Source organism: Pelecanus crispus, chromosome 2, assembly GCF_030463565.1.
Source record: "Pelecanus crispus isolate bPelCri1 chromosome 2, bPelCri1.pri, whole genome shotgun sequence".
Taxonomy (NCBI): Eukaryota; Metazoa; Chordata; class Aves; order Pelecaniformes; family Pelecanidae; genus Pelecanus; species Pelecanus crispus.
This window is the reverse complement of record NC_134644.1, coordinates 133,092,157-133,116,372: the sequence shown is the minus strand read 5'-3', so window position 1 is coordinate 133,116,372 and position 24,216 is coordinate 133,092,157. Positions and strand designations below refer to the sequence as shown.

The window sequence follows — 24,216 nt, the reverse complement described above, 5'->3', positions numbered from 1 at the left end:
GGGCTGAGCCCCCACTGAATTTCTCACTCATCTGCCCCACAGCAGAATGGGTAAGAGGATCAGAAGCGCAGAAGCTAGTAAAATTTGTGGATTGAGATAAAAGACAGTTTACTAAGAGAAGAGGAAGGAGGAAAAGAAAAAAAAAAAAGAGGAAAAAGAGTGTTGCAAAGGTAATCACTCACCACCTCCCTCCAGCAGACTGACGCTCAGCCAGTTTCCAAGCAACAGCTACTTTGGAGAGTCTTCCCCCAATTTATTGCTGAGCACAATGTCAAATGGCATGGAACTTTTCTTTGGTCAGTTTTGGCCAGCAGTCCCAGCTGTGTCCCCTCTCAGCCTCCTGGCCACCCCCAGCCTACTCCCTGGGGGCAGGGGACAGAGTGAGAAGCAGAAGAGTCCTTGACACTGTGCAAGCACTGCTCAGCAACAGCAAACACACTGGCGTGTTACTAGCACGGTTTTAGAAACACATGTCAAACACAGCACCGTACCAGCTGCTATGAAGTAAGTTAATGCCATCCCAGCCACACCCACTATACCCAGCAAGCTGCAAACAGTTTTGAAAATGAGATTGCCACTATACAGTTAGTAGTACATCCTGTAGAACAGCTAGGTTGCTATCCCACATGTTAAGCTGAAGGTATGAGTTAAGCATATCTTGTCTAAAGTATCCCAGCTCTACCCTTTTAAAACATTTCAACATCGTAGGCAGTGAGCTTATTTAGAAAGCTATTTAAACTGTATTTCCTACCTTGTCTTTGTTGTTGGTTGAAACAAGCCTGTCTTAGCTCATCTTAAGAGAGATGCACACACACAGAGTATCTAAAGTTTCAGTCATTTATTTGGTTATTTCTGAATCTTTAAGAACATGGTTAAGGCGAGAGATAAGCATATTAGTTGCAATTTGTATAACAAGTAATAAAAAGATTTGAGTATCTGTACACTACTTTGATTTAATATGCTTACTTACTGAATGATGCCTCTAGCTATATTCAGCTTAGCTGGCATTCTTGTGTAAACAGTATTTACTAGAACAAAAACATTAACTAGTACTAGCCATACTTCTAATATGCTATTTCAAATCTACTCTTGCAAACAGAAAGCAGTAAAAATACTCATTTGTCTTAAACATACAAAGCACAGCATTGTTCTAGGTAACAACACGTAACTTTGCAAGTGATATCTGGTTCCTTTAGTTGCAATGGCTTATAGTAGTAGTGAACTAAGTAAAAGACCTACGAAAAGGAGTCATAACACAATTGGAATTTCACATTTGTCAAGCATATAAGGCTACAAGTTTTACAGTTTGTGAATAAACGAGATATGTTGAACTGTAACATTCCCAGCCATTATAGATGCAAATGCTCGATGCAGCATATCTTCTTTTAGCCTCCAGAAAGGCTCATGTGCAGAAGAAAGAGATCACTGAGTATAATAGCCCAAGTTTAGTGGAATCATCATTATATATATGTACACACACATACATGATGCACGTTTAGACTTCAGGAACAGAGTGATCCATCAGGCTTTTCATAATGCTAGGTGCCATCCTAAAGAAAAGGAAAAGGCATTCAGTTTTGTAAGACAACTGTAGAAGACCACTAAAGCTCCTGATCACTGTATCTTTGTCATTGCTAGCCCTTTAATACAATTTAAAAGTTGGCCTTTTACTCCACTATTTTTGACAACAAATATGTTGCTATGGAAAGCTGCACCAAACAGCACACACAGAAGAGAAGACCATGATACTCAACATTTTTGTTAGTAACTGAGCTGTGTTACCAACATCTTTCAGGATGTGGGCATGCGTGCAAGCAGAGTAGTATCACAAGTATGAGGGAAGGAGGGCAGGGGGAAAGGTGGCTGTTAGACTGAAAACTGTTTTGTAGAACGAGCACACCAAGTGGAAGGCAGGGGCGGGGGGCAGACTCAATTATACCCAAAGCATTATTAATTTCTAGGAACTTCAAAAACGTATTTTTGCACAAGAGATTTAGCTTTAGAAAGCCGCTGCTGCCAAAGAATTAGAAAAACACAACTGTATCTTGCCAAGAGTCATGTTTATGTCACCAGAATTAGTAACATTTTAGTTACAAGGTAACAAATATTTGTGTTATCCATGTATTTCAAAGTTCTGGGAAACTCAAGTTTAGTTCAGGTACGTTTAGAAAAGGGTGTTCAAGAGAAGAAAAGGCAAACGAGCATCACTAACATATGAGTAGTTTAAAAAACAGAACCAAAATGTGCCAGTTTGACTAAAACATAAGATTAAGCAAATTTTCAGAGTCCCCCCAGCCATTCTCCAGCCTTCATGTCAAGTTTGTAATCAGGTCTTATCATGAGTACATTTTACTTAACCTATATAAAACAGTCACTGTCGACTTGCTTATAATTAACACCATGACTGCTTTGTTTATTACCTACCTCTTTATTATATATTCATAAATACTGGAAGGCATGATGGTAATGGTCACTACATTTCCAGCTGTTGCCAAGATGTCTGCAATCTGGGGGTCCTGTTATTAAACAAGAAGTCATACATGCAACATTACTCAAACTGACTAATAAAGCAACAGTTCAAGAGCTTCTTCTAGACATATTTCATGCGGCTTAAGAGACCCCCAACTCCTTGCTTGGAGTATTTAACCTTCAGGGCAAATCACTGAACCTGCAATACCACTTCAGAGATGTTTGGTTGACAGTATCTTGCAGTAACTGACTAGAGAAGGAATACAGACATTACACATGGAATTCCTACTAGAATTTGACACAGGCTGGCAGGAGAAAGCTTATTCTTTGTTTTGCCAGCAAAGTTAGGCTAAAGATAAAAACTGAGGGTCAGACTAGCCAGGTAGAATCATAGAATCATAGAATCATCTAGGTTGGAAAAGACCTTTAAGATCATCCAGTCCAACCATTAACCTACACTACCAAGCCCACTCTAGACTAATCAAGGGTAGACCAGACTAAACCATATCCCGAAGTGCCACATCTACCCGTTTTTTAAACGCCTCCAGGGATGGTGACTCCACCACCTCTCTGGGCAGCCTGTTCCAATGCCTGACCACCCTTTCCGTAAAGAAATTTTTCCTAATTTCCAGTCTAAACCTCCCCTGGCGCAGCTTAAGCCCATTTCCTCTTGTCCTATCGCTAGCTACTTGGGAGAAGAGACCAACACCCACCTCACTACAACCTCCTTTCAGGTAGTTGTAGAGAGCGATAAGGTCTCCCCTCAGCCTCCTCTTTTCCAGGCTAAACAACCCCAGTTCCCTCAGCCGCTCCTCATAAGACTTGTTCTCCAGACCCTTCACCAGCTTCGTTGCCCGCCTCTGAACACGCTCCAGCACCTCAATGTCTTTCTTGTAGTGAGGGGCCCAAAACTGGACACAGTATTCCAGGTGCGGCCTCACCAGCGCCGAGTACAGGGGGACAATCACCTCCCTGCTCCTGCTGGCCACAGCATTCCTGATACAAGCCAGGATGCTGTTGGCCTTCTTGGCCACCTGGCCACACTGCTGGCTCATGTTCAGCCGGCTATCTACTAACACCCCCAGGTCCTTTTCGGCCAGGCAGCTTTCCAGCCACTCTTCCCCAAGCCTGTAGCGTTGCATGGGGTTGTTGTGACCGAAGTGCAGGACCCGGCACTTGGCCTTGTTGAACCTCATACAGTTGGCCACGGCCCATCGATCCAGTCTGTCCAGGTCCCTCTGCAGGGCCATCCTACCCTCGAGCAGATCGACACTCCCACCCTCTTCATTGGCCTAGGACTTCTCTCTGCAATCTCGTCACTGCCCACCTGTATAACCAGCGGTGGGTAATAATCGGAGGGCCTCACGAGGTCAGGCAGTTTCCTCGTAATGTCCCTAACCCGGGCCCCAGGTAGGCAGCAGACTTCCCTGTGGGATGGGTCCGGGCGGCAGATCGGGCCCTCAGTTCCCCGCAGGAGGGAATCCCCCACCACAATCACCCTCCTTTTTTTTTTTAACAGGGGCAGTCGTAATCCGTGGGGGTGACTGACTGACCCTCGGCAACCCCCTGGCTGGACCTTCCCCTTCACCTCCCTCCCCGCTTGCCTGGCCCTCAACTCCCAGAGACGGAGGGGAAGAGAATGAGTTGCCCTACCTACAGATACAGAACTGCAAAGAAGCCTCAAAACATACAAGTCTCTCCAATCAAGTTAAGTTACCTCTGATGACTGACTTGCTTATTTTATGAACATTAAGCAGTATATGACAATCCTTTTCCCTCTCCAAAACGCAATTACTATACACACACAAAAAGCTCACAGCTACCCACACCCACCACATACTACTGATTTTACCTTCAATCCAATTACGTTCTGGCCATTAATTTCACAGATATTGTGCTCTGTAAGAAGGCCATTTCTCGCAGCAGAACTGTCTTTCACTATTGAGGTTATTTTTCCATTCTTGAATATGAAACCAACATGCCCTGTGCTGTCCTTATGCATAGTAATAATTCGTTCAAAAGGCCTGTAAGACATTTAAAATGCAAACCCATGTTTTCAATCTACTAAACCACAGAAAGAAACCGCACACTATTTCAGCATCTTTGACTTACACAAAGTAATTGTACTCTAAAAGACTCATACATCAACTACAATGAAAAGCGGTTGGGTTTAATTTCATTTTGTTAATATTGTTATATTAATATAGACTTGTTAATAGACCTTACATGTTTTCCTTGTTCTATAGACATTTCACCACCTGGATTAACAATAATACAAAAATCCCATAAAACATCCACCCACCCACCATAACCACCAACCAAAGAGTCAAATGTCCATTAAAAATCAAGTTTTCTCTACAAACATTACAAGGTAGATAAAACAGCACAGGCAGTTTTAACAACTGGAGGTAGACCACAGAATTCAGGAGTACAAGGCTTCCCCAATAACATTTCTACTGCTTTACAGACAACGAATCTTTAAATTGTGTCTTAAAAAGCTAGTAAAGCCAGGAAAGGGGTGGGGAGTTGGGCACAAAAGTGGTAGACAGAGCAGGGCATCTACTACCACAGTATTTTGATTCAAAACAGATTTATATAAATTTTTATAAATTTATAAACAAATTTAATAGCTGCCCTGATAGCAGTAGCATGCCCTTCACTGGGTCAAACTTGGTTCTTCAACAAGAATAAACATTGAAAGTGCTTTGAGACATATACCTAGTCATATCATGTATCATCTGTCTTCTCACAGCCTACAGACTTTACGCTGCACCTGACCTATTATTACTACATACAACTATCTACAAGCTCATTATTTAATACAATTAAAAATCTCTATTGGTTCATCAAGCATACTTCTAGCAAAACTGGCATTAATTCATACATAAGCAACAGAGTTCACAAGAAAACTATCATGCTAAATAAAAATGCAAATGTACTCAGTACAGAGAATATTTTGGTACCATCTTTTATTTCTTTTTCAATTAGTATAAGCAAAAGTCAAGCTATGTCTGGAAAGAGCACAGAATTCTTGAATTTAGAGTTTAAATTTGACTTGTCCTATCACTCATTAGTTTACCTTGAAAAATGTTATGCCTCATCATGGCCAGGCAAGCATACACTGAAGTTTTACAAGTTAACAACTATTTTGACTGTTTCCCACAAAAGGGAACACTTCTGAGGATCTTTACTATTGAAGTATGTGGACAAACGAAGTTTGTCATGCCTGCAGTCCTGCTCAAGCAAGGGGAGACCCAAACCCCACAGAATTACTCTGAGATGGGTAATGACAATCAATATCTGCAGTTGGCTTTACCTGTCCCGAATGATCATTGAAATCCTTTCTCCAGAAGCCTGCTTCAGAACTTTATGTGCTTTATCAGAACTCCATCCTGCACAGTTTTCACTGTTGATCTGCAGAACTTGGTCCCCAAACCGCAGCCCAGCGAGGGATGCTGGAGAGTTTGCCTGAACTAACTGGACAAATATACCCTACAAGAGAAAAAAGCAGGGGGGTAGGGGGAGAGAAAGTTCTTCCTTAAAGATGAAGGCCAGTGACAGAACACATAGCCCTTTGAAGATTCCCATTCTCTATGTAATACCAAACAGACAAAGACTTGCTAATTATCTCTCCTTAAGAGGCATTTTTGAAATTTCAGTCTGTTTCTAGATGTCTTTATTCTAGTATTAATTATCTGTCAGTCTCTTAAAGTTCATAAATGGGCAAATTGTTCTGTCTAGATCTCTAGACATTAAAAAAAGACACAAGCATAACATTAAAGCCTTACCTTACTCAAAGGGGTAAATACTATTCTGTTTTAACAAGAAATCTGAACAACTGGATCAAGACAGACTAGTAGTAATTTTACTTATCTCCTTGTGCATTTAACTAATAATTCCTTTGCCAGACATCAGAGTCTATATATAGCCAGAGAAGTATATCAGCAATGCTAGGAACTGTATGGCAGATTTTTCATTCTTTCACAACCTCATTAGTTTTCAAACTTTTTAATCCATTATGACTTGCTAGCACCTCAGGTAAAAAACCCAAAGTGTTAAAAAAAAAAATATCTCTAGTCAAAGTAAAGTATGTCAAGGCAAACTGTAGATAATACCTTCAGGGGTGGGGGGCAGGATTTAATAAAAGAAAAAACACACCAGCACCACCACCACAAAAAACAAAAAAAAAACAAAAAAAAAACCACACAGCCACTAAACAAACTCTCCCCAAAAAAACCCAAGAACAGAGTAGCATTTTCCATGTTGAGAATCAGAAGATACTGAAACAGAGAAGCTCCAGAGCAGGTTCAAGGATCTTCTTGCAGCTACGTTCACATGAAGGGAAACTTGAAAAAAGCCTGCTCCGAAATTACTCTTTATATACAGGTAAGGTGACACCCTCACTATCCTTACTTTTCTCACCAGCAACACACTGCAAGGATCTATAAGAGAGGAGCTACTTCTAAGCCATGGGTGGTTCTCTGCATACTGCTGAGCTTCAAGTACTGCCCAGTGTTTCCACAAAGACAGAGACAAGTCTTGAACTGCTAACAAGTATCACAGTAGCTCTGCAAGGACAATTTCATGCTCTAAAGTGGAAAAAAAAATTAGAAGTGTTTTTCAGGTGTTATAAAAACACATGGAATTAAATTGCCGCTATAAATTTAGATCCTAGTCCAGACAGCTGGAAATCTAGTTACTGATCTAATGAAGAATTTTAAGATTCTGATAATGGCTAAGCAAGCATTATACAGAAGAGAGTTCTGTGACCATACACTAACTCCACTACTAATTTAATCCAGCAGAAAGATCTCTATAGGCAAAAGCAAGTTCTGTACTTACATTGTCAACAGACTTAAGGCGAAGTCCAATTTTGCCATCTTGATCCTTACATAAAATTGCTTCCCGGATGCCTTGCTTAATTTCTGCTCTGCGAATTCCAATATCATTTCCAGTCACTGGAGCTACCATGTAATTAGTAGAAGGTCGTGTTACCAGTTGCTGATTAAAACAAAATAGCCAGACAACTTAGTTTCAACTTTTTTAAATAGCTATAAGTCAGTTTATATGAAGTGATACTTAAAAAACACCCAACCAACACACAAATTAAGTCACAACACCAGCTCTTCCCCCCACCCCCAACACTGGAAATATACTGCTCAGTTTAAGACCAGATTAAAATAGGTGCTGTTACTTGAAACAATTCATTTATCAGTCAAGTATGGTACTTAAGACAAATAGTAGTCTACTCTCTAGAATGCTAGATAAACATTTAGTCTTTATGCTTGTTGCTTTCCAAAACATGCTTGACTGGTACCTACACCCTGTGGCTGAACAGCTGCTGCCACTGCTAAGTTTCCCTGCACCTCTTCGTCATTGAGGCTCAGGCCCATATACTGAGAAAGTTCTGGATACAGTCTGGGGTATAAGCCTATAGGAGAAAAACAAAAAAAAAAAAACCACATCAATACAATTGTTGGTTTAACAGAACAAGTAGTTACTGGTTGAAGTAATTGTACATATGAAAGCAATCTTGTGCTATTGTAACATACTTAATTTGAAAATTCCAATGGAAGACCCACTTGAATCGGGACTGTTACTCTAGCCCGGCATAGAAAAGTAACCAGACAAGCAGCACTTCTGAGATAAAGAGCTTACAGAGACGTTTTAGTTTCAGTTTCTTAATTCATCCTTTACAGCACAAAAATTAGACACATGGTGGTAAGTTCCAAAACCAATGTTGTGCTGCAGTCCATGAAGACACGCCCTTGCTCCAAAGCTTTTGGGCAATTAGTGGGGCACTACTCTACCTCCCACCCCCAAACCATGTATGCTGGAGAACAGACACACAGAATGACCTTCCACCAAGCACAAGACAGCACTCGCAAGAGGCATCCATGCCAAGGACGTTCCAGATCCCAGGCACGGTAGTTTCTGCGGAAGACAGCCTCCAGTCTGCTTTAACAGTCTTCATAAGAAAGTAGTGTCATTTTCTCATAGCTTCAAAATGAAGTTGGTTTAGACATGCTTCTCACAATGAGAGAAAACAAACACAGCCCTTAAAATATCCAGCAGGAGATTCTTCTATGCCCGAGAGGAGAGGAGCAGGGTGCAGGGAGTGGGAGGTAAGGAAGTTAAACAGACCAACTTGTCAGACCTTGAGTCAAACCACTCTGGAAATATGCTTGATATTGCTCTTGACATTCCACAGATAATTAACTGGTGCCATTTAATAAACAGCAGTTAGGAGAGCTCCTCATAGAGTCCACCTGCTGTTCTCACCACATTGGTGGGGACTAAAAAGGCTGTTTGGGAGAGCAAGGTGGTGCAAGGGACTGTCTTGGAAGCAAGCAGGCTCCCCAGTTCACAAAGCTCAGGTGTTTCATGTTTATTTATGGGTACATGGATAAAACCAGCTGTTATAAAAGTCCATACTTGACCAGAAAGGGAAAGTAAGTTTCCTGGGAAGGAACAAAGGTCATTGCAAGGTGAATTCCAGTATAAGTGCGAGACTTTTTTTTTTCTCCTTAATACTTTCAGTGGTCATGTTTGCATCCTGCTTCACATGAGAGCTGTCTGATCATCTTTCCAGATTGATCTAGCAGCTTTTAGTTTCACCAATATTGATTAATAAGCTTTTACTGAATATTTCTTCTATTTTTGCTTGCGTTTTCAAGCCCCTAGGATTATACACAGTAAACATTGCACAAGGCTTCTGCAGCTAGTTGGTTTTTCTCTTTTGTTCTTCATCGAAGACCACAACACAGGATGCATCTTTGCTGGCTGTATTATATTCTCATTCAAAACAGAGGCACCTCCAAACAGCAGAAAACATCCAAAAGCTCTTGATGTTGTATATTCTCCTGCTTCTGCCAGGACAGAGTAATTCCCAGCAGGTTTGGTACATCCTATAGATGGTGTAGGCCTCCCTTCCTTTGGGATATATTGAGTGATTAATCACTCTTCAGCCACACACAGCTCCTGAGCAATTCACATACAAGGTGATGTCAAAATTATGTCCTTTGGCCAGCACACACAAAAATTGCAGGAGGATTCAAACTCTGGACAGTAGAAAGAATGCTGCCAAGAAGGGACTGCTCAAGCAAACTTAAAACTGGTCTGCAAGGTTAGGCCAGGTAAGTTTCTAGTCCAGAAAAGATCTACAAGAGGTGGCTCTCTGGTGAGCTACACACACTCCTGCCTTAAAGTCATCTCAGACACACCAGTGCCAAGAGGAGAACTGGAGACAAAATTACATCCACCAAGCTCTAACATCTGATCAACCAACATTCTTGGCAACTGTTCCAGCGCTGCTGCTGGTCATGCTGGTTAGAGGTTTTAGGCTTTAGACCAAGCGTAACTCACTAGCCTAGAGCGCTGAACTCTGACAATACCTGCGCACCTTCGTGGATGTACATACGCATGGAAGAAAAGGAAGAGAAATGGGTACAAGTCATTCAGCTTTAGCTCTGACGGATTTCCCACCAGACATTTGATCCTAAAATCTGCTGGAAGCTTTATTTTGATAGCCTGACAAGATTAAGTTCTACCTTCCTGGGCACTTCTCTATTGACAGAGATTCGTGTGTGTTTGTTACCAACCAAGCTCCTATGGAGAGGAAAGGCACTCAGACTCATACATGCTGCTCTCTAAACCTTACAAAAATACACTTAATAAGTAAGGACAACTGAGTTCAAGGTAAGAGTTAAAGAGAGCTCAAATGGTACCAACAGCAGATCTTGTTATGTTAGGCTTACTTGGAAAAGGTTTGAAAAAATTAGGAGAAGAGTTAGTGTTTGCCACAACTTCCTTTTATAAGCAAACACTGGTTTTTGACTCCTATAGTGCCTCTACCAAGGTGGTTTGGGGCAAGGGGAGGGTGGTGTTGGCCTTTCTAAAAAGGCATGGTCTCACCCTTAGTAAATGGGATTACATATTTATAGGTATTTTTGACTGTACTGTAACCTCAGGCTTTCATAACTGCTTTTCACAACTAGGATACTACACAGTACATGAGCTTACCTCCATCATGAGGAATAGAAGCAGAAGCTTCAGACAAGATTGCTGGATTAGCTGGGTTTGAAGAAAAGGCAGTCTGAGCCTGAAAGCAAAGAAACTTTCATACGTTATCTTGTATAAGAAAAAAAAAAAATCTATGAAATCTTTCTTATGCAGCCAGGAGACTAAGTACTTCCTTTTTTCTTGTACATGCTAGTTACTATTCATCTTGAAGCCCTGAAGTCAATATTTTTCTTTGAAATAAATAACTTCAATCCAATATGCTGCAGTAGTATCAAACTACTTTGGTAGATCAAGTTGTATCTGCCTCAGAGACAAGGCTACAGTAATAATGCAGAAAGGCTTTACTATCAGCCTGTTCTGGTTTTGTCATTAAGCAAGTTAAAAAGCATAAGGTCTCCTTAAAAGACATATGAAACTTGGCTGACAAAGCTTTATAACTAAGTTTTAAGGTATGACCTTTGGCAGAGTGTTTTGTGATTACTTTTTTCAGCTGGATAGCAGCCATTTTTATCTCTTCACCATTTATAGACGTTGTTCATGAGTTCTGCCACAGTCCCTTATAGGTTGCAACTTAAGTTCCATACAGTCCAATGCTACTAGTTTAATACCTTTGAAAGAAATGGACCTTTTAAGATTATTTTTCTGCAGAAGTTGCCACTACAGTGAACACACTAAGCTTAGTTTCTATATTGCTTACGGACTCAAAAATTTAAGAAACTGTATTAAAGTAAGCCAGTTTCCTTCCTTCTCAATACCTCAGCTACTACTTTTCTGGCCTTGTGTAATCCTGACCAGTGAAAAACCCTGCCTTACAGAGGCCTGTTAAGTGCGATGGAAATAGCTATTCCAATAGCTTTCCCAGGGTTGAATGTCAAAGGTGGGGGAGAAATCACTAAATGCATAGCGAGACATTATGCTGAACAGGACACATAAATCATCTAACACAACATGACAGTCAAATTACTTAATGTTTTTAAGGAGATCATGCTTAAAAATAGAAGACTTCGTAGTCCTGTACTCTCCAGGAAGTTGTTTTTAGAAAAGAGTTTCAGAGCAAGAATGACTCATTATTTATCAATGTCGGATGTCTTTAGAAGAATAGCCTCCAATTCAAATGCTGGACAAAAAGAACAGGTTAGAGTATTTAATGTAACAAGTCTGTTTGTTTTAACCACTAGTCACTTCAGTCTCACTCGTGGACACAAACTTTGTCTTTCAGTACTCTGCTCCCTTTCTCCTAAGGGTGCTCTGAGACATATTTAAAAAGACAGCATTTTTATAATGCACTTCCTGGGAGAGGCAAATAATTTAGCCTTGGCTACCAAAAATATCAGTGAAAACGGAATGGCTTTCTCTTGAAATAATGGTATTTAGCAATGACAGTACTTACTTCCCCTCTCTCACAGCTGTACTCAGCAGACAGCTCATTACCCTCCCAGTTCCTACTGCGGTTGGTAGGAGCGAGATGCTGTCACGTAACTGCTGAAGGGCAATCTTCCCCATCGATGACAGCAAGAACACCCAAGCCTCTACACAAGGGATCTGTAATCAAATGCTCTTAGCTCTACCTCCCTTCTCCCCCACCCCCACACGAATTTTCTCACAGGCCATCCTGCTTGACATCCCACTCAACAAGTGCTAGAACTTTGTGAAATCCTAATTTAAACTGAGTGGACAGTCATCTTTAAGTATGACAGCAAGCATCTGTCCCGCATGAACTGATTTCTAGAAAACTGACCTTTGAGCTCACAGTGTCACCAATAACTAAACTAGCTTAAGAGAACAATTTGTTATGCTCCCTACAGAAACCTCTATAGGGTTTACTCTTATTTGTCTGTGAAACACCACAACAGACTACAGGTGTAATCACACAAACAAGGCACTCTGCCCAAGTTCATAAACCCTGCTGAGTGTATGGACAAGACAACATAGAAGAAGAATCCCTGCTCTATAAAATGACAGAACATGTATCTACGGTTCAAGGTTTACAGGATTCAGCATAGAGATACCCTACTTCCATTTCCTCAGTGCTTCATTCAGTGGTCACAAAAGTTAAGCAGTAGAGAGACTGCATTTAATATTTTTAATTGTAATATATAAACTCTAGCAGTTTGCCTTTACAAGGCCAGAGGAGCACATTCTTGGCTCCAGGCTATTTTTTTCCTCCAGTTCAGCATTACCTAACTGCAGAAAAAGGACTTTGGTAAGATAAGAAGAATGGGGTATGCAGACATGACAAGGAAAAATCCCAACACAGCACCCACAACTTTAAGAGCCCCACCCCACACATAAAAACACAGGTGAGACTGAGGCACTCTACTTTGGGACAGCACAGGAGAGTTAATAATCTGTTCTGTGCAGTTTGCTTGATTGCTTCCCAATGAGGAGGACAAGGAGAAAGCAGCAGTCACCTTAAAACGCAGTATAACTCACTGCTGTTGTTTAAACTGGGAGAGAATCCAATTTAAGTTTAGGAAAGAAAAATGGAAACTAGGTAAAATGCTGAAGAAAGCAAGGAGACTCCTCGTAAAATACATTCATGTCAAATTTCTCATGGAGTTTTTATCCATTTAAATGTTTTTCATTATTTGGTTTCACAGATCTTTTTTCATCCTCATTCTGTCTAATAATAAAGCTACCAGTATTTTTACACATAAAGGCTTTTACACAAATGTGATAATCTTGGAAGTATCGAGAGAACAGGTCACTACCATGAAATAGCTAGAGGACAAGTCTGTGATTCCAGATGATGTTAAGAGAGCTAGTGCTTTTTTTTTTTGTGCCCAACTGACCATGAAAGCCTTCTGTCACAGGTTTGGACACCAGGAATGAGACCCAGCGGGTTTATTAGTTCAGTCAATACCTATTCATCATATCAGAACTGAAGTATGAGAAGCAGACAAACATAGTCATTCTCTTAAGACCAAGTATCTATACTTCAAAAAAACCCCAAACATATCAACACATTAAATGACTATAAATGAATATATAAAACAAAATAAATATACCAAACAGTGATAAAATAAGCATTAATCATATTATATCAAGCTACAAAGTAAACAGTTTGTCTTTCCCCTTTTAGAGGGCAATGGTAAAACAAACTCTCACCTACGATAAAAGTCTCCCCTTCCCCGGATTAAGCATCATCAGCTATATTATCATCAAAAGTCATCTTATAAAAGCCCACCATACCTGAATAACTTTGTCCACCTTCAGATCTTCCAAAGAAGGATAGAGAGACATTTTGGTGCAGTCTCACTGGGTAGAGGGAAGACAAAAAAAAAGGGGGGTGGAGGGGAAGCAAACAAACAACAGGGTTAGCCATCAGAGATATTTACTTAGGACTACAAATAAACCAAGCACACACACACACACACCCCCCCCAAAAAAAAAAGAGAGAAAAAGAAAACAGACATAAAGCATTAAGTGCTCTGTGACCTGCAAGCCAGTTGAACTGTGACCTGCAAGTCTTAGCACTACAGATAAATTCCATTAAGACTACCCATTTAATCTATATCAATAATAGCCTTTGCATAATAGGCTCCATTTAATACACTTAGCATTGTCAAAGTTTAGGTCTCAATGATGAGAAGGCCCATACAGAGAAAATCATTTCACAGCAAGTATTGCAAAGACAGAGTTTAGGAGGCCGTGATGCAATGATCATGAGGGTTAAGAGGAAAAAAAAAAAAAATCTAATTACCCTCCTCCTAGTCCTCCTTCCAACTGGGACAGTATTTTATATACAACTGCAGAAGCTTTCACTCTGCTATCCAAATACCCGAAAACTTTCCTCAGTTCTGATGTTCCAGTAAGAAGCCACTAAAGAGAACTGGCTTCCTGTGTCCATTTGCAACACGTTAATTGCAGCAAGAGACCATAAAGCAGCCAGATTCAGTCAGTGGTGAGTTTCAAAACACACAAAATCTTTATGCTGGCTCTCATGTGATGTTGGGAGAGCCCTGTGACAACTTATCAGGAAGTAATAAAAAAAAGCCAAGGAAAAGAGAACAAGCAAAAACAAAAAAACAAAACATTTCACATAATCCTCTGAAGAACCACACTAACACCCAGCTCCACTAGAGCCGGGCAGCTGAGGCTTTGGGAAATCTCATTTTCTAGAGCTCCTTCAGTCACATTCTCACTGAGGTCACTGAACTTTTTAAAATTCTAACAAAACATTTCACACCAACACACGGGAACATTTTAATTGGGCGGGGGGGGAGGGGGGAGAAGAGGGACAGAAACAGAAGACAACAAAATGCGATACAATTTCGGAAGTTATACAAGGCAAAGAGAACACAGTTAATGAGGCAGCCCTATTAAAAGCTTTTGGTTTGGGGATTCATTTTCTCGTCCAAAGAGAGGTCCTTATTAGTGCAACAACTTAGCAATAATTCCAGCCTAAAAGTGATGCTACACAAATCCTTGAGCTACTGCTTCTCTACATGCAGATATTAAGGTGGTTTTTGAAAAAAGCCACACACACCGATGCCTAATGCGATATTGCAGTAACACAATAGACGTCCCTTCACATTACGCTAAGGTCATCAACAGCTTTTCTGTTTGTTCAGCGGAGTGCCTCACAGCTCCAGTATCATGTCAGGCTACAATTAAAACTTCAAAAAAGGGTGGCCTAAATGTGACAGAGATCTAAACTGCAAACACGTGGCCAGTTATGTTGTAATTAATTGTCACTGACATTTTTTGACTAATTGTTGCAGCTAAAACGAACATAGTTGAAGCCTGGCAGCTTTAGAAGTTAAACATACACATTTAAAACCAGCTTAAAGTTCTGTTTTGATCCAGCATCGACCTGAAGCAATCAAGTGCTGTTGCTCATCCAAAATGGGTAGTAGCAAACACAAGCCCAAGCCCAGCAAACCCCTCGCTCAGGTAAGCGGTGCCCAGACACTGCCTTCTGCTGCTAACGCCAGCCAAGTCACGCAGCATCAGACTCGCTACCTGCTTCCACACTACAGCTGCCCTGGTACATTCAGGTGTCGGTCCAAGCGCTGGCACGTGTTCAAAGTCGGCACACCCCCAGCAGTGCGTAGGCAGGAAAAGAGGGCAGGCCAAGGACGGTGCATTCCCAAAGGAGCCACCCCATTTCAGGGCGATGAGGGGCACAGGAGCAGCATTTTACTGCTGGTGAGCTCTGACATCTGCACAGCGGCGCAGCACAGCACAGGGTCTGCCAGGTCCCTGGTCCCAGTGACCGACTTCCGCGCCACAAACCCCAGCGTCTTTACACCTCGGCCAGCTTTAGTTCTCCTCCGCAGAACAGTCTCACTCTGCACGCGATTACTGGTCACCAGTAATGTCACATTTGTCACAGGTGGGCAACCTCAACCTTCCTCTAGTTTACAAAGGGAAGCACAGTGCTTTCTGTAGAAGAGTATTAGCAAAGCTAAACACATATTAGTTCTCAGATCACTTAAGACGACACTCCAGCAGCTTATCACGCCACTTTACAAACACCTGGCCGCCTCCGCTCCCTATCCGAGGGCTCACAAATCCAAGTGTTTCTCACTGCTACCAAGGAGCTGCCAGGCTAGCTCCCTCGTTGTAATCTCACCAGTTACTATTCTTGGTTTTCCAACTAAATAGCCAGAATAACTGTCACCACTATAATTGCATTCAGTGAGCTCCTAAGTTTGCATACAGCATTTTCAATTTCTACACCGGCGGTTGTAGCAAGTAATACTCGTTAGGTAAAGCAAAATCCGCAAAAATAGCGTATTTTGTTTAAAATATGACCTTTTAATAACAAGTGCCACTGTCAGGGGCCACCAGTAACTGCAGAGAGAACTTGTTCACGACTTCTGCGCAGTGTTATTCACAGTATAAACAAGAGTCTCACAGGCGCTGTAATGGCTTTAGGCACTGGGGACCAGCTATGACAAAATGTGAGTCACTATAACCTCCTTTTCTCCCTTAAAAATCTACACTGACACCAGAATAATTTTCCTTGATCATTTCCATATTCCTGTGCCTTGTGAGGAACGCAAGTGAAACCCAAAGGAAGAGCATGGGGCAGGAGGGACAGCTGTAATTCAGCCAGCGACCCGCAAAACCCAGCGGTCAAGACCCATCCCCATTTCTCAGTACCCTTGGCTGGGAAGTCCAACTGCTGGCGCCTATCAGCACATCCCATTAAGCAGATCCTGTTTGCCACAGGGAAGCACTGGGCCGCTGGCCAGAGACCTGTGGAAAGGCAGCACTCGTGACACCCTGGGGCTGCCAGCAGGAAGTCTTGCGGGGGGAGTAATCCCAAACTCCCCTCCGTGGCACGTCTGGGAGGAGATGGGCTGCCCGATACACTCTCCAGGTCAGAAACCAGGGAGCTGAAGGCAGCGTGGGATCCAGCTCAACCCCAAGCCTGGCCAGCCTGGAGCAACTGCTGTCTCTGAAAGCAGCGGCAGCCAATAGTGGGGGAGAAGGGAAAAAAACCAAACCAAACCAGCCACCCGCAAGTGTGTTCTGCCTGTGGCCCATGGAGAGATTACAGCAAGCCACAAAGCCAGCACCTGTACTGAAACATCAGTTTCTGCTTCCTGAAGAGTTAGAAGCCTGTCAACCCAAAAATTCATCCTTAAAGCAGATCCAGGACAAAACTTCCCAGAGATCAGGCTGCGACATCAGGAACTGAGCAATTGTTTTGCAAGACACGTTCTCTGCTAATAACTCAGTGTTTCCCTCCTGATGCGGATCTAATTAGCCTCCGAGGAATTGCTCTCACTATGCACTGAGGTTGCCCACCTGTGACAAATCTGCTGCCTCCATTTCAGCCCTAAAGCAGGGCTCGCTCGCCCAAAAAGGCGAGCCACATCCATTCCACCTCTGCAGCAGTATTTAACCAGTCTAAAGAGAAAGCATGACAAACCCCCGAGTCTCCTTACAGGAACTGGCCGAGAAGTACGGTCCTTATGCAATGCCCCTGAAGCCTGAAGGAGAGGGCAGAAGACACCCCCGAACCCAACACCGCGGGAGGACGCGGACGCAGACAGACAGACAGACAGGCGTTTATTCACCCGCTGTCTTCCGGAGGGACCCCTCGGGGGGGGGAGGCCAGCGCCTCCCACCCGGCAGCGGCCGCCCCGGCCGCCCCACGACGTGGCTCCCCGGCGGCAGCGGGGGCAAACGCTGCCCTCGCAAGCGCCACAGCGAAGCCGCCGCTGCGCCCCAGGCTCCCCCGGCCGCCGGCTCGGCACCGGTCGCCCCCGCCACGCCCCCTCCCCGCTCCGCCATGCCCGCCCGCCGCGCTCGCAGCCCACCCCCCCCAGCCTCCTCCTCCCCCTCTCGGGCCGCCGCCCCGGGCCCGCGCACAAAGGGCCGCCGGGGAGAGGGCCCCGACAGCCGGCCCCGGCCCCTCCTTTACCTCCGGTCCGGGCGGCGGCGGCTGCCGTTCGTCGGGGCCCTCAGCGCGGAGCGGGGCGGCAGCGGCGGCAGCTCCAGCGGCTCCCGTCGGTCCCGGCTGCGCCGCTATGAGGGGAGCGGGGGTGGCGGCGGAACTGGCCCGGCCCCGCGCATGCTCCGGCGGCGGCGGGAGTGGGCCGGGCCCGGCGGGGGGGGCCGGGGCCGGGGCCGGGGCCTGGGCCTGGGCCTGGGCCTCCGCCGGCGGCTGTGGGGCGGAGGGGCGGAAAGCCCGGCGGCGGCGGCCGAGCTGCGTTAGAACGGCCCCGCTCCCCAGCGCGGCCGGCAGGGCTCCCCTCATGCGGTGGCTCGCCGCTGGCCTTCTTCAATTTTTGCCTCTTCATCAGTCATTTGCCTTCATTGGTTCACAGCTGCCATCTTCATGAAGAAAAAAGTATCCTTTTCTATTCATTTCCCAACTCCCCCCCCCCCACACACACACACACCCTCTGCTAACTGTTTAACTGTTTTGTGTCAGCGTTGTTTTGCGTGTTTCCACGTCACCACCTGAGGCAGAGCACATCCCCTGGAGAAGCTCCGCTGGAGAAACCGCCATCTAAAGTATCCAGTGACACACAAGTCCCGTAACGAGCTCGGAAAGGGGCTTTCATGCTCATCACCGTAATTATTCCACATTTGCCGTATTTATAGCGTGAACTTCTCTAGCATCAACCTTCAGTCTTTAAAATCCTTCTGCGCCAGACTGCCTGTTGTCAAATCTTGTTCATCGTACAGATAATTAAATGCGCTGAGCACCCGAAAGCCTCTCTTCAGCTAAGAAACCAGAGCGTTCACTAAAGGAGTTTTTAACAGTCCGCCAGCGCTGAGGAAGGAGGTCTGCTCCTACCTCCAGTCTCTTTCTCCTGTCCTCAGCCCATCCCAGCAGTTATCAGGCTCTTCCATGGGACAGCTTAACTCACTGGTCCAGCAGACATCAAATCCACCAAAAAACATGAATGTTTTTCCGCTGGGTTAGTGAGCCAAACCAGCAGCGAAAGGATCCTGCCAGTACCAGTGCCAGCCAGGGCAAGGGAAGGGAGGGTGTGGCTGGAAACAGGAGAAAAAGGAGGAGGAAGGAGAAATGGGAATGAGAAGGAAGGGTGATTCCCTTCCTCCCTTCCTTCTGGCACTACCAGGCTGTTTCATCATTTGAGCTGCCTGCGCATTATAACCTTAGTTAAGCTAAACACAGATTTTGTTGCAGTGTACGTTTTCCAATCCTCCTAAGTTTCTTGATCCTCTCCATTTGCCAGCATCTTTGGTGTGCACCACGGGGGTGCGTGGGATTGGGGTAGCAGCGGCGGCCGTGCTCAATACACACAATCTCTCCGGCTGCTCAGAAGGCTCCTCTTTCTATAATCCAACCATCAGCAGGGCCTGGCACCTTCCTGCATGAGCGTCTGAGCCATTGGCCACTGAGTCATGCAACTACAGATCATTAAATATATATGAAATGCAATTTTGGGCTTAGGGTATGAATTCACCAAAAAAAATGTGTTAGGTTCCTTCTGGGCCAGGAGGAGGGAGGGGATCTAGCTTTGGTTCAATAACAGCCGATGTTTACTGCTCTTGTAGTGTTAAATTTTCCATGTAGCCAAAATTGATTTTTAACATAAGTGCAGTGAAAGGTTTAAAACTTTGCGTGCTCAGAACGAGGGTGTAACTCTTCATCCTGCAAGGAGCTCAGTGCGGTGAAGCCCTGTACCCACCCTGGAGAATTGAGACTACTGTAGTGTCCATAAGCATGGAAATTGTAGGTGTGCAATTGACAGTTGTCCAGGTGGTGCAATTCTGCTGGACGCTGGTGCTGACAGCTGAAGGGGAATGTTTTCTTTTGGTTTGACATTGAATGTCCCTCTCGTTGTGAAGACACTGCTCTTTTCTCCAGAAGGCTAGGGTGTTATTTGCTATTTCTGCATTACTTTATCTCTTGTCATAGTCTTTCGAGACAGCCTGCTATCAAGGTAGAATCGTTTGTCAGTGGATGTCAGACCTGCATTGTCAATGCACACTTTCTGATTTTACCCACAAGACTGTAATGGACATTCATTTTTGCTAGGACATCATCATAAAGAAAGTGGCTTCATATAGTCTATTACTTGCTGGCATACTCTGTGTGCACACAGAGCACATTAATGATACATGATCTAAGAACAAGCAAAGTCCTGGTTACAGGCAGTACCTCTGGCACCATGTCCATCCGGGGGACATCCACCTTGGTAACAAAAGTGAGTCTCATCGTCTTCATCTCCAAACGTATCTTGAAACACAATTTCAGTAAAGATTTTGAAGAACAATATGAGGATGCATCCTTGCTAAAACCAGCTTTTGGACAGAGAAAATTAACCTTGTACTGAAAAGCTTTCTCAAAGATATTGTTAATTTAAATGATGATTCAAAGATAACGATGATTCAAACAAAGATATTGTTCATTTAAACAAAACATAGTAAAACAGAAAGAGAATTGCTAGAAAATGGCTATGTCTGATCTGTGCAACCAGTGCAGTTTGGCATGTCTCAGGGTCTTCATCCTTTGAACACACAGACCAAAGGCAATTCCAGCTACTCTTCTAGTCTAACCCACAGGTCTGAGTTTCCTTCCTGGGGAGACCAAAGCTTGGAAGGGGATGGCACATGCCTCAGTCTCTCTGTGACATGAACTGAGGACCTGGGACAAAGGAGATAATTCTGTGCCCTCGAGTTCAGAGGGGGAGCCTCAGAAATGCCCAGCAGTACCTCTCTAAGAACGTCACCGAGACTGGGGAGCTCTAAGGAGTCAGAGGTCAATCACCCAAACAAATGGCTCTTGATTAGTTCCTGAGGTATTTGCAAAAAGATTATCTATTGTTTGAGAGAGGTGGAACAAATGGCCAAGTTATCAGATTTTTGCTTGTTTAAATTACAACACCCATGGCAATTTTCCATTTTCAGTATACTATTTTTGGGGTTTTTTACTAGTCTTTTGCCAACTTTCAAAGAATAATAGAAACCACCTACTGATCAGTATCAGTCTTAGCAGTTGCAAAAATCTTAATAAAATAATACACGGTCGTTACCCAAAAATTCACATCTCATTTGAAGCTGGAAACGAATTGTGCTTTTGTCCATTAGGAAACTCGCCACCTATTCAACAATGACACCTTATCAATGGTCACTCAAAACATGTAGAAACTGTGCAAGATAGCACCCTGTCAGTACTGGAAGTAGAATAGTTGTATTAAAGCGGTTCTGTACCTGGGGTAGTTATGAGGGAGTTCATGGGTCCTGCTCTAAGCCAGGTGCAAGAAGCATCCTGATGTATTTTTTGTATTTCTAGAACAAACCCGCCCCAAACCAGCTTAAATAACTGTGCTGCATTGCACTGAGCACCTCTAGGCTTTTTAAACAAGAATTTTTGGAGTTTGCATATAGAAACAAGAATTTCAGCACAAAACCCTGTTATACAGAAGAAACTACATTGCAGGAGCTTTGCTCCAGTAAGGTACTTAACATTAGAAACTGCTGGAATTAAAATTGCCTGGGTCACTTTGCTGCTGATTCCTTGTTCATATACATTTGATCCCATATTTTAAGGGCAATGTAACGTATTACTTTCATTGTCCCCTCCTCAGCCCACAGGGTGGATGGTGCTCAGTGAGTGTATAATTTTCCACTGTTCAGTTGGCAGTTTCATGCCTGATTTCCTGTCTGCTATTCAAACTCCGCTCTAAAGATGGAAATACTAATGTTGTCACTGTCTTTTCTAAGTAACACTCTAGTGTCCAAGTGCTGTGCAAACAATCACTCATTTATTTTCTATCATAATTCCCAGGATACAGACAGGGAATTCAGGTACTTAACTGGAATACGTTCATACGGCATTATTCTGACCTCTCAGTTCTACAAACTTGTGTTTCATGTTTGTGAGAATACAGAAGATTTTTTGTTAAATCGCCACCTTCCTGACTTCACAGACATTTGCGTGCGCCCAACACTTCTGCAAATTAGACTCTAGGGCCTCTGTGGGGCGACTGGAAAATGAGGAAAACACAGGAACCGCTTTGTGGAGAGCCTGATGAGAGGACTTGTTTGTCACTGCAGGAGAGCTCTGCGGCAGAGGTGGGAACAGCATCCAGCTCTGCAGCCTGCCAGTCCAGGGCGTGAGCAGTAGGATGTTCCTCTCTCCTCCTCATTCATTAGACACCTTGCAACCTTTACAACAGATGAAGCGGAGGTCCTGCAGAGACAACAGGCTCCTTCATGCATGACCCGAGTCAGTCCTAGGAGAGAGGAGCCAGGAAAGAGAGATGAGGAAGGGGTGGATTTGAGCTCTATGTGGGCAGGAGGGAGGGGTGACTGTGCTCTTCCTGTGCATAATCCACAAGTGGGACTTCACTGGGAAGGACTTAAATAGCCTGAGCAGCCCTTTCCTGTCTCTGACGTACACGTTTCAGTGTTTAAAAATCTGTATTCTTTGTTTTCATGTAGTAAAGACTAGAAACAGAAGGTAGGCATAGTAGAAACAAGGCATGTATTTCACAATAAAGGTAATTTTTACTGTTTAACTGCTTCCCCAGGGATTCAGTCTTTTTTTCTTTCTCTCAGTGTCTCTAAATTAACATTTTGTATATCCACATTAGATACGGCCTGGTTTAGGCCTAGGTTATGGTCTCTGATTTAGGTGACATTCTGTGGTCTAGATGAAGCATGAACGTGGACTAGAGGACTACAGAGATCCCTCTGCCCTCAAAATATGTAAATAAAATAGCCTGGTGGAGCCTACCTCTATGTTCTGCCTTTACTGGGTCGCAGCAATACACTGGAGTCAGCTGAAAGTGAAAATGCAGCAGGTATTTAGATGGGCTTGAGTGCCACTGCCCAAGAAGCTCCACTGAGATTGTTAGGCAAACAGTACGCTCAAGGAGGACACCCTGGCCACCTCTCCTTCACACTTCGCAAACACAGGGCACAAGTGCTTGCGGCAAGAGTGGCATGAGGAAACATGAGCTCTGATGCCTCGATGGGAGCCTGCCAACTTGTCTTAAAAGGCCACTGAGGATAAATTTGAGCAGACACCGGCCTGTGGGCTGGGGTGGTGGGACGGAGGTGGGTGCAGGAGCTGTAACCTCTGGCAGAAGAGGCGAAGCAGAGCTGGGGCTCACAGCGACGTCAGCCACTTCAGCAAGGCTCACCAGTGGTGTCAGAGAATTTTTACGGTACCCCTTGAGGCAAATTAAACACACCTTTGTGCTTAAATATAAAAGAAAAATTTAATGAACTATGCACTGGGCAGAGTCCCACCACAATACACAGTTCTACATGGAGTCTGCAAAGATGCATCACAAGCAGATTCCTTATATACACTTGCACCGGCACCAATCCCGAGAGCGGTTGCATGGGGCACCTGAGCTACACCGTGAGTCCATTCTCCAGCCCAGCTCTGCTGCCCAAAGGTGGCCCCTGAGCCTGAGCCCCTGGGTGCTCCCATTCCAGAATGGCTACAAGACAATGCTGAGGCTGTTTCTTATCTCATCACCAAGGGAAACTTCACTCCCTTGCAAGAAGTCTGTTCTGTCTCTGGCATTCCTGCTTCCAGATAGTTTAACCCCTTCTTGCAGTTGAGCCTCCTTGCCCACCATGCCAGGTCACTCCTCAGTCACAAATTACCACAGCTGAGCAGTTATAATTAGACTTTCCCTTTCACATCTGTCACCACTGGAAGTCTTTAGACCGACCTGAAAATTTTGGGGGAGACTGTTGTGGGAACTTGAATTGCCACGAGCGATCAGAAGGTGGCTCATCCAAAGGCATGTGTTTGTGTTGGCACAGCGCCTTCGCTTTTCTGGGGAGCTGTCTCTGCACTGACTCAGCAAGTCAAATGCTTTCTGTAGCTCAGGAGTGGTTTTTCTGGAAGTCTGCCAGCGCATTTCTGACTACACCAAACCTGTTTAACTTATGAGATCAGAGTCTTGAGCCATATGGCTACAGGAGCACCAATATTTGTCAATTTGTTAAGAAAAGCAATCATTTGTTCCCATTTGTAAACTTTCCAGCTGTTTCAATGCTTCTGTCTTTTACCTCGTGTCTTGTCTTTATCTTCCTCAGCTCCTGGTCTCTGCAACATCTACCTGTCATCCCTCATCCATCAGTTTTTTCTTCCTATGTTACCATATTCTTTTTGTGTATTTCTTTTTTTCATTTTTGTCTTTCTACTTGTGGTTTAAGTCTTTTCATCTGCAAAGCAAAGCCATAAGTGGTAGATCTCTGGTCTTGCCTATTTAAGTTAAAAAGAAAATAAAACATATAGAAAGGAATGGGTAAAATGCAATA

At 43.9% G+C, this 24,216-nt stretch overlaps 1 protein-coding gene across 2 annotated transcripts; it reads right to left on the bottom strand.

Annotated features, from left to right (window-relative positions):
• Window positions 1–823: 823 nt before the first annotated feature.
• On the bottom strand, window positions 824–17,917 carry SDCBP (syndecan binding protein). Of its 2 annotated transcripts, none has more exons than XM_075728200.1 (9): window positions 17,873–17,917; window positions 13,684–13,749; window positions 10,492–10,570; window positions 7,791–7,900; window positions 7,312–7,470; window positions 5,786–5,961; window positions 4,322–4,493; window positions 2,425–2,516; window positions 824–1,550 (listed from the first exon to the last, which is right to left on the bottom strand). In XM_075728200.1, the coding sequence occupies exons 2-9, from the start codon at window positions 13,732–13,734 to the stop codon at window positions 1,496–1,498; spliced, it is 894 nt and encodes a 297-aa protein (XP_075584315.1). In that variant the 5' UTR covers window positions 13,735–13,749; window positions 17,873–17,917; the 3' UTR covers window positions 824–1,495. The 2 variants fall into 2 exon arrangements, with proteins under 2 accessions (XP_075584315.1, XP_075584316.1); XM_075728201.1 differs by lacking the exon at window positions 17,873–17,917 and adding an exon at window positions 15,457–15,607.
• Between the last annotated feature and the right edge of the window lie 6,299 nt (window positions 17,918–24,216).

Bases quoted from the DNA above. Each gene is read 5' to 3' on its own strand.
- SDCBP (XM_075728200.1), bottom strand. From the start codon at position 13,734: ATGTCTCTCTATCCTTCTTTGGAAGATCTGAAGGTGGACAAAGTTATT. The intron at 7,901-10,491 runs GTAAGCTCATGT...TTTCTCCTATAG, and splicing joins TTCTATTCCTCATGATGGAG to GCTTATACCCCAGACTGTAT. The intron at 2,517-4,321 runs GTAAAATCAGTA...GTTTAATAACAG, and splicing joins AGAACGTAATTGGATTGAAG to GACCCCCAGATTGCAGACAT.